The 10,347-nt window shown below is 44.5% G+C and overlaps 1 protein-coding gene across 1 annotated transcript; it reads right to left on the bottom strand.

Annotated features, from left to right (window-relative positions):
- Positions 1-3,851: 3,851 nt before the first annotated feature.
- Positions 3,852-8,698, bottom strand: Tmem247 (transmembrane protein 247). The gene is made up of 3 exons (XM_013017907.1): positions 8,582-8,698; positions 7,632-7,958; positions 3,852-4,064 (listed from the first exon to the last, which is right to left on the bottom strand). Exons 1-3 carry the CDS (start codon positions 8,696-8,698, stop codon positions 3,852-3,854), a joined length of 657 nt encoding a protein of 218 aa, XP_012873361.1.
- Between the last annotated feature and the right edge of the window lie 1,649 nt (positions 8,699-10,347).

Here is a 10,347-nt window from a genome sequence, read left to right as displayed (position 1 = left end):
AAAAGGCTGTGTGCTGTAAAGGATGAGCAGGTAGAGAGAACCCAGAGTCGTCCTCTAGGACATTAAAGAGCAGTTTCAACCAACCTCCTACAACTTCTTGGTATGTAAGAAACATAAACCTCTGTTTAAACTACCTTGGGTTTCTTTTACAACTGAAGGTGTATTGAGTATTTCAAATTAAGAACTTCCAAATGAATGTTTCTGAGACTGGAAATGGGAAGGGAAAATTAGGAGAACCTGGTTCTAAAAGTTAGAGGAAAAAGGAAGCTTTTATTACCCCTCCTTTACTTTTTCAGTGACTGATCCACACTCACAAGCTTCAGTGATTGTCTATTTCTCAAAGGATTAAGTTCATATCCCCCAGACTAGCGTTCAAGATTCTCTAACTGGCTTCATGCCAGTTTTCCAGACCCATAGCTCTTTATACTATTTTTTCAGAGCAAGGAGTACCTTCTCTCTGCCTAAAGACTCTCCACTTGTGCTCTGATCTTAGTTTGTATGCGATCTTCATTTCTGCCTGGCCTAGCCTTACATCCACGCTCGTGGTTGCTCTTACAAAGAACCTTTCCAGTCTCCCTGGACTTCAGGGCAGTCTTTCACCTTTTTCAAATGTATAAAACTCAACTTCCAGCAAGGTTGTAAGCACCTGCATGGCCAAATTCCTGGGAACATGGAAAGAGTATTGCTTTGGAGTCATTCCCTGTACTTCAGTATCTCCTCTGTGAAATGGTGCTTACATACATTTCTTCCTCCCAGAGCCTGAGTAAGCATTCAAGGAACCTCCCTCAGCGTTCAAGGAATGCTTCTGTGCAAACTTGCTGCCTCATTGGTCTCCATTTAGGGTGGCATTTTTCCTATCCTCTTTCTGATTTTGTTTTGTATTTCAACCGAGAGATTTCTCTTAAGTTGGAAGAGTGATCATGAATAGTTTTTACCTTCCTACAAGGAAATATCTTGGTTTTTATTTTATTTTTTGTCAGTCACTGGGCTTGAACTCTGGGCCTGGGCACTGTTCTTCAACTCTTCAGCTCAAGGCTAGTGCTCTACCACTTGAGCCACAGCCCCACTTCCGGTTTTTTCTGCTTATGTGGTGCTGAGGAATCAAACCCAGGCCCTCATGCATGTGAGGCAATCCCTCTACCACTGAGCCACATTCCCAGCCCAGGGAAATTTCTTAGACTACTGGCTTTTGTCTTCAAACACAATCAGGAGAGAATTCATATCCATGGCTAAGTGTGTGAGAGGTCATGCTAACAACTCAAGGGAGTTAGCTAACTCCTCTGAAGGAGGCTCACTTTTGTAAACCTAGCTACTCAGGGAGCTGAGATCTGAGGATCATGATTCAAAGCCAGCCTCGGAAGGAAAGTTCGTGGAACTCTTATCTCCAATTAACCACCAGAAAACTGGAAGTGGTGCTGTGGTTCAAAGTGGTAGAGCACTAGCTTTGAGCTGAAGAGCTCAAGCCCCATGACAAAAAAAAAAAAATGATATGAAAGTATTGAAATCTAGTTGTACCTGGCAAGAGGGGGCTTAACTAAAAGGCATTATAGTACTTCTAGTATAACCTGGTGAACAGATGCTCCCTACACTTTTTGTTACCATAATCTTTTTCTTTCATCTAAATCTTATGCCAAAAACTTGCATCAAATAAGACAATTTAGACATGCCACTCATAGCAAAAAATCCCATCATTGAAAGTTTCATGAGAAATGACAGTTTTACTACTTCCAACTTAGTGCTCATGACACTAAGTAAACGAGAGTAGATGTACTAAATTGGGTGGAAATGAGAAGTCACTGTGGCCTTTAAAGGTATGGTATTGGCACTGAAGTCCTGAGAGGTGTCTTTGTTTCACATGGTTTCACTGAGCCTCATTTAGCCTGCCAGATAGAAACTTTTCCTTTTTTCCCTCTAGGGCAGGACCCTAGTGTTGGGGAAGAGGAGAGTCAATATAGTCTTTGCTGAGGATATAGGTATCTCCAGCCTCAGTCAGTCTTCTGCGTTATCACCACATAAAGCCTCCTGTGCCATAGTTGGCCCAGGCATCTCTGCTAGCCTGGGACGATGGGGTCAGAGCAGCTGTCAAGGGTGTGTGTGTTGGAGAAGGGGTTGGGGTGTGGGCTGGTAAATGAGGGAGGCTGGGTGGCTTTTCACAAAAGCTGCTGGGTGGCTTCATTTTGTTGCTCCTCAGGAGCCCTCTAGTGTTCAGTCTGTTCCTTTTGGTTGATCTTGCATGTTTATGTGTGTGTATCTGTGTGGGGGGGGAGGAGGGGAGGGTTGTTACAAGCTATTTGTTTTGATTTGTGTAACTTGGTATATTTGTTTTGGGTTAGCTATTTTGCATTTTTGGGAGTCTGTGTGGTTGAGCTGGTAGGTGGGCACAGGGAGGTGTGTGTATGTGTGTGTGTGTGTGTGTGTGTGTGTGAAGGTTTGGTTTGTGTGTATCTGAGTAGTTCCCTTCCTCCTTCCCTCCTTCCCTCCCTCCTTCCTTTCCTTCCTTTTCCTTCCCCCCTCCCTCCCCCACCCTCCCCCTCCACCCTCCCTTCCTGCTTGCTTGCTCTCTCTCTTTCCTCCCATTTTTTCAGTGCAGTAGCCTTGATGACCTAGCCAGGGATTTAATCCCCCTTCTTTCTGTCCTGTGGGAGTGTGCTTCTATTTTGCCACCCATCTCATCATTAAGGAGTGCTCAACTGCTTTGTGATAGGGATACCTCTTCCTAGGATCTTTTTTTATTTATTGATTTTATTTTTTATACTATTCCTGAAGCTTGAACTTAGAGCCTTAACTGTTGCTCAAGGCTAGTTTCAGCTTTTTGGTGAGGAATTGGAGTTAAGGATCTCACAGATTTTCCTACCTGACTGGCTTGAATTCTGATTCTCAGATCTCAACCTCCTGAATAGCTAGGCTTACAGGCACTGGCCCTGCCCGAGCCCCTTGGGCATCATTGTCTCTCTTTTTTAGTCAGATGTCTGAAGGCAGACTGCAAGCTTGCATGGCTGGCTGTGAACTGTATGTGCTCAGGCCCAGAGCTCAGTGGCCTTGCAAAGCCCTGGTGATGATATCATGAACACATTTTCTAGGCTGGAAAGAGCTCAGATATCTTGGCTTCGTTAGTTTTCTGCTGAACTAACAGAACCAACAAACCTGGTGGCTTAAAACAACACAGATCAATGCTCTCATGGTTCTGGAGGTTCTACCAAGGTTGGCAGGTCTGGCTCCTTCTGGAGGTTGTAGGAGAATATCCATATTCTTGCTTTTTCCAGCCTCTAGAAAATTCTACATCCTTTGACTTGTGGCCCTATATCACTGCCCCTGGAGGATCATGTCCTTTTCTCCTTCACATGCCTTTTTTATCGGGACACCTGTTACATTATTTTCCATCTCTAGGGTCTTAATTTAATCATACCTCAAAGTCCCTTTTGCTGTAAGGTAGCATGTTCACCATTCTGGGTCTTGAGACATGGACACCTCTTGGTGTGGGGGCTATTGTTAAGCGCACCACGAGCTCTCCCTACCTCAAGAGCATAATCTACGACCATGTGTTGATGTGGTAAACCCAAAGTAGCTTGGGCATTGTGTGATTCTATGACTCTGGAAAGGTCTTTTAAACCCTTCCTTCCCACTGAGACCTCCCTAACCCACTAACTTCTGAAATCTCTTGTCTGGATAAAGTATGGCCAGCCAGTGAGCACGTGGGCATCAGGGGGCTGTATGTGTTTTCCTCACACTCAGGTACAATGTCCAGCATCTGATCCTTTCTTAAGTGCAGGCTCCATGGAGGGGAGATACAGGATGATGGACAGAGAAGCCAGGGAGGCTGCAGGTTAATGGAACACTCTAGCATAGGGTTTCTAGTGATGGAGAAAGCAGAGGCATTGGAAGTAGGACCAGAAAGTTTTAATCAGACACAGCAAAATGGCGGCAATGCAGAACAGGTAGTGCTTGGAGAAGAGGAAGAAGACCATCTCCTTCGTGACATAGATTATGTGTATAAGGATGAAGCAGTACAGGAACATGGCAAACTGGTTCTGAGGAAGCAAGAGGTCCTGGAGGCCTCCGGAGAACTGTGGGGGAAAAGGAGACAATGGCACGGGCAAAACCAGAACTGGTGCTCTGCAGATCGAAGTTCAATCCTACTGGGTTCCTTCCTGAATATGACTTGGGGCAAGTTATCATCCTTACCTAAGGGAAAAGTAATAGTGCTCCCTTCCTAAGATCAAAATTCCTAGGAATGACAAAATTCGTAGTAAGGTCACTGTCATGTAGAGTGAATTCATCAATTCATTCATGAGTTCCCTCTCCCCAGAGTTAGACTTGGATCCTAAGAGTGTTCTCTGGGTATTGTGCCTTGACCCTCAAAACCTAGTTTCCTGGACAGTAGCACAATGAGAGAGCACAAATGGCTGTTTCTGAGTCCCTGAGTACTGGGAACAATCATATATGAGTCAGTCTGTGGTTCTTGAGGGTTTGGTCTCTCCTGGGGACTGGTGATGAGAAATGAGTGCAAGGGCTTCCTGTGTCTACAGAGCACTGGACCTCGGGAAGAGCAGTTTGAATGGTTTGGTTGATTCCTCCTGTGAGTTATTCTGTTTTTTGGAATCTGTGTGACTGGCATCTGATAGACCCCAATTTTTAACTGTAGTAAGCATGAATACATCCATAAGCCAAAAGCTGATAAAACTATTCTGATCTGTAGTTAAGGGACTGTTAGCCATGGCTCATTCTTTACAAATCATGCCACCCTTTAAAAAGGTGGTAGGGACTGAGCTGCCCTACACTAGCAAGAAAAGCACTCAGATAAGTATTTTCAGTATGATGAAATCTATCCATCCTCAGAAAAAGAGAGGTGGGGGAGCTCCACGGCTCCAGGGCCTCCCACTTTTTAGCAAATGCGCCACAAGTCAAATACTTGTAAACTGTGACCAAAGGTCAAAGTCTTAGATTTGCCGTTGTTAAAAAAGGCTACATAAACTATGAAGTTAACTAAAAAAGTTATATGGGCCGAAGACGACTCAGGAAACAGGCCCTCTGGCCTCTGCCACCTCTTTGTGATCTGCCTAAGTGCTCAGACTGAGGAGCTGATGGCAGATATATTATGAGTTTGATAACATGCATGGCAATATGCTAAGCATTTCCATCTCATCTAGTAAGGAGAAAGCTTTTCAAACTAAAAAGGGCAAAACAAATATGGTTAGGAGAAGACACAGATCAAAGAGATAGTATAATTCCATATCTGCTTTAAAAAGTTTCAGGCTCAAATTTGTGACAAATTTTATCCCATGATATAGAGAAAATCCGTAACTTTGGGAAATGAAATAATTCAAAAATATCACCAGATGCTGGTGGCTTGCTCCTATAACCCTAGCTACTCAAGAGGCTGAGATCTGAGGACTGCAGTTCAAGCAGGAAAGTCCATGACATTCTTATCTCCAGTTACCCACCAAAAAAGCTAGAAGTGGATCTGTGGCTGTAGTGGTAGAGTACTAGCCTTGAGGGAAAAGGCTCAGGGACTGTCCCCACAAGCCTTGAGTTCAAGCCCAGGACTGGCACACACACACATACACACAAAATCCCACAAACCAAAGAGTTAAAAATATATTAAAAAAAAGTGCCAGAATATGAGACAAGTGTATTTAAAAGGGGAAAAAATAAAACAATGAATTTGAGAAGTCTCAGTTCAGTAAGTTTGGCATAGCTCAGCAATATCATTTAATGTATAATTAAAGAGATTATTATTTGAGAAAGGGAGTAAAAAGGATAACTGTTAAGAAGCCAAGATGTGTTCACTGAAAAAAAATCATGTAAAAACAAGCCTATTTTTTAAAAAATGACCAATTAGAGAAATGATATAAGCAATATCATATCTTCTGAGGAGCTAGCTACTTTACAGTATCTCAGGACAATGTCTTTTCCTCAACCTGGAGGAATATGAGTTGGATAAAATGTATAACTCCATTGTATTGATGAATGGATCATTGCTAACCTGTAGTGATAGCCTTTAGTGGTATTTACTTTAGTATGTATCCTCCTCAACAATTACAGCAATGATTTGGGTAAAGACAAGCCAGCTTCTCAGAACTGAGAATGACTCAGAACTGGGAGGCATAGCTAATACATTACATCCCAATCAAATTAAAAAGTGATGAATGTAAGTTGCTGCATTTGGGTCAAGAAGTGAATTGCCTGAGTACATAAAAATGGTAATAGCTAATATTTATTGAGTGCTTACCTAATGTACTAGGATCATTGCAAAAGGGCTTTACATGCATTATCTCACTGAATTCTCACTATGACACTAAGGGGTAGTTGGTACCTTAGAGAGAGCAAACTAAGACTCAGGGAGGATTAGGAACTTTCCCAAGGTTAAGGAGCTTAGATAAATGGTAGAGCCAAGATTTCAACTTAGGGCTGATTTCTTTTAATTGGTCATGGGGCTTTAATTCAGGGTCTGGGTACTGTCCCTGAGCTTTATTGCTCAAGGCTAGCACTCTACCATTTTCAGCATTCATACTTCCAGTTTGAGGACCACTTTGACCACTTTGTGCACCACTTCCTATTTCCTGGTGGTTAGCTGAAGATAAGAGTTTCATGGAGTGTTCTGCCTGGACTGGCTTCAAATCATGATCCTCAGATCTCAGCCTCCTGAGCAGATAGGATTCCAGGCATGAGCCACCAGTGCCTGATTAAAGCATAGGAAACACTGTTTTAAATAATACGGTCTTTCATTATTGAGTGATTATTATGGTCTAGCCACTGAGCTAAGCACTTCACAGCTCATTTCCTTTCAAGTAGGTGTTTTCTTTTTTGTTGTTATTTTGCTTTGTTTTTAGTCAGTTCGGGGGCTTGACCTCAAGGCCCTTGTACTTTCCCTAGGCTTTTTTGCTCAAGGCTAGTGCTCTACCACGAGAGCCATACCCTTATCTGTGGTTTTTTGATGGTTAATTGGAGATAAGAATCTCCTGGACTTTTTTGCCTGGGCTGGCTTTGAACTGTTATCCTCAGATCTCAGCTTCCTGAATAGCTAAGGTTACAGATGTGAGCCACCAGCCTGGCTTTTAAGGTGTTCTTATCCCCGTTTAGTTCCATCCAGGGCTGAGTGTACATTTCTTGAGAAGAGATGGCTGCTTCAGTTGAGCTACCAAACAGTGTGATGCAACAGTACAAAGGCAGCCCTGCACAGGAAGGCTGTGGTTCAGTCAACACTCAACAGAGCAGGGTGCTGGGTCTCCTCTCCCTGCCTCACATTCTATGAGATGAAAGAGGAATTGAAAGTGGTGGAAATGTAGTCGTGGAGAGAGTATTGAAGACTGTTTCCTTGAGCTAACCTCATGGCTGTTGGGTAGACAATGAGGTACTTGGCTCTCTGCTAGCTCAACTCTCCTTAGAGGGTGGGATTCTCAACACTAACAGAGCAGAGTGGTTCCAGGCCTGGTCAGTTCTCAGCCTATTCTGGGAAATGGCCCAAGGATGCTCAGCCCCTCAGCCATACCCAGGACCGGTAGGCAGAATACAAAGTCAACCAAATAATGTGGATTTGATTCTGTCCTGACCTATGGAGTCTGACCCCATGCCCCTTGACCCCTAGTGTCCGCCCTGACCCCTTAAGGACAGTGTCTCACCCTCACACTTACCTGGCGGGGCCCTGCCTGCTGCTGCAGCTGCTCCATCACCTCCTCGTGCTGCCGCTGCCTCTCATTCTCCTCATGGAGATACTTCAAACGTGTCAGCTCAAACTCCATGCGCACCTTCTCCAGCTCCATTGTGTTGTTGTGCTCTTCTCCTGGGCCTGGGGGCAGTTCTGTGGATTCGAGTCCGGGTCCATCGCCTGCTTGGCCCTTGGTGGTAGCACCGGCCTTTTGGGATAGTGTCTTGGGGGGCCCCGGGCAGCCTCTATCCTCACAAGTTTCCATCTCCTCCAGATAGTCATAAGAGGAGTCTGGCTTGGGGGCCTCTGCTTCCTGGGAAAGAGGCAAAAGGAAGTGGAGGAACCATGGGGCTACTGCTCCTCCAGCTCCAAGTCATGCTGGCCTAGGGTGTTGCAAGGTTTCCTGAATTTCAAATGTTGAGACTGGGTTCTTATCAGCAGTGCGCTCAGATGGAGTTACTAGAACTGGAGGGCTAAGACAGAACAGGCAACAAAAGGCAGAGCTCGGTGTTCCAAAGTTGCAAACAGGGCCCTGGAAGTGGAAGGAGCTCTCTGTCTCTCAAGCCATCTACTCTACCTAACATTTTATGGCACCGGCTCTTCTGGAGGCTCCAGAGAGAGAGGAAGAAATTTAGGGTCTGTGTTGAGAGAACCTAAGCCTAGAGGGACCAGCGAGAGGAATTTGGAGGTTTCTGTATGAAGGAAGGAAGGGACAGGGCCTCAAGTGGGAACGTAGAAAGGCAGGCAAAGCCCTCTGGAAGTGACTTCACAGTCTTGGGAAGAGCTACCTGGTTCTGGGGGAGAGCTGGCTGTTCATTAGGGTACAGAGTGAAGCCCTGTCCCTAACAACTCTCTGCATTTTCTAGGCCCCACCTTCTTCTTTCACCTATTCTTAGGATGCCCTTCTCTCTGTGTCAATGGCTGGGGTCTTCTTACCAAAGAAGCCTTTGGCTTCCCTTCAGGCATGGCGTCAGCAGGCACCAACTTGGATAAGGTGGGACAGCTTTCTCCTGCCCCCCGGTCTTCCATCACTTCCCTGTCCTCTGTTGCCATTCATAAAACTGGGGTGCTGGTAATTGGAGCCAGAGGACATCTTCTGCGGCAAGAGCACTTGCCTTCACCAGGTGTCATAGCCAGGCTGCCATCACAATCCCTTGTCCTCACAATAACCCACATTCCACCAGTTGCTAGGGCCCCTTTGGTCGGCCCCTTTGGTATGATGCCTTTGAGGTGCACTTCTTAGGACCTGCAGGATGGGCCTTTCTCACCCCTCAGGACTTGTGCTGAATACAGAATTTCACCACTGGATGCCCAGAATCCCCCTTTATGAAATATTTTTTTTTTTTGGTGGGTCATGAGGCTTGAACTCTGGGCCTGGGACTGACCCTGAGCTCTTCAGCTCAAGGCAAGAGCCCTACTACTTGAGCCACAGCACCACGTTCGTTTTTCTGGCGGTTAATTGGAGATGAGTGTCATGGACTTTCCTGCTCGGGCTGGCTTTGTACCGAGATCCTCAGCTCTTAGCCTCCTGAGTAGCTAGGATTATAAGCATGAGCCACTGGGACCAGCATAAAATCTATTTTTTATTTTTTAAATGTAGATTTTGTTGGGAATGAGTCACAATTAGCTCCACAAATTCCATTATGGGCTGAATTGGGACCATTTCCTTTCATTTCTTATGTCGAAGTTCGAAACCCCAGATCCTCAGAATGTGACTTTAAGACTATTTACAGTGCTCCTACCACTAAGATTCTAATCCAATATAATTGGTAACCTTATAAAGAAGTGAAAAATTTGAGTCTGACATGTACAGGGAATATGTAGAAACAAGAAGAGAGGCTTTGTATTAAGGTTCTTCAGAGAAACAAAACCAATAGGAGATATACAAAATGATAGGTGTTAGAAGATCTAATTCATGAAAAATTCTGGAGGTAGAGAAGTTTTACAGTTTCTGTCTGCAAGCTGGACACCCAGGAAAACTGTAGTATAAATTCTAGTTTGAGTTCACAGGCTTGAGAAACTAAAAGCACCATAGTAGAAGATCCAACCCAAGGGCAGGAGACCCTTGAGTCAATTTACAGTTAGGCAGAAAGAATAAATTCAATCGTCCTCTGCCTTTTGTTTTATTGAGGTCCCTAAGGGTTGACTGAGAAGATTATCCCACCCACACTGAGAAGGATAATCTACTTTTCTTTATCCATTCATTCAGAGGCTAACATCTTCCAGAAGCACCCTCAAAGAACATGCTGCAATACTGCTTAACCGGATTACTGGGCATCTCTGTCAAATTGGACATAAAATTAACCATTACAGGTCTGGAGCAGCTCCTTTTCACATGCACCTCTGAAGGAACCAACCTGGTTACCTCTTTGATCTCAATGTCTAGCCTCCTGGCCTTTGAGTGTATAAACGTTGGTTGAACCAGCTAGTCTGAAGTATTTTGTCATAGCAGTACCAGTAAACTAATACAGTCTGTGTTCATCATATATCCCCAAGATAGAATGAATTGAGGATGGGTGACAGATTGGAGGGCTGGGAAATAAGCTTTGTCTTCAGTTTTATGAAAACTACAAAACATTTTGTTATTTGGAGGCAGGCCTCCAAGAGAAGGAGAAAGCTACATTTGAGTTGTATTCTTTTCTGTTCTCTCTAGCTGTGTGCCTGTCTGATGCTTGTCTGAGGCCTTCATTAAGAGTATTTCT

The sequence above is a fragment of the Dipodomys ordii genome, unplaced genomic scaffold, assembly GCF_000151885.1.
Source record: "Dipodomys ordii isolate 6190 unplaced genomic scaffold, Dord_2.0 Scaffold37, whole genome shotgun sequence".
NCBI lineage: Eukaryota > Metazoa > Chordata > Mammalia > Rodentia > Heteromyidae > Dipodomys > Dipodomys ordii.
Note: the sequence above shows the minus strand (reverse complement) of the source record. Positions and strands in the feature narration are given on the sequence as shown.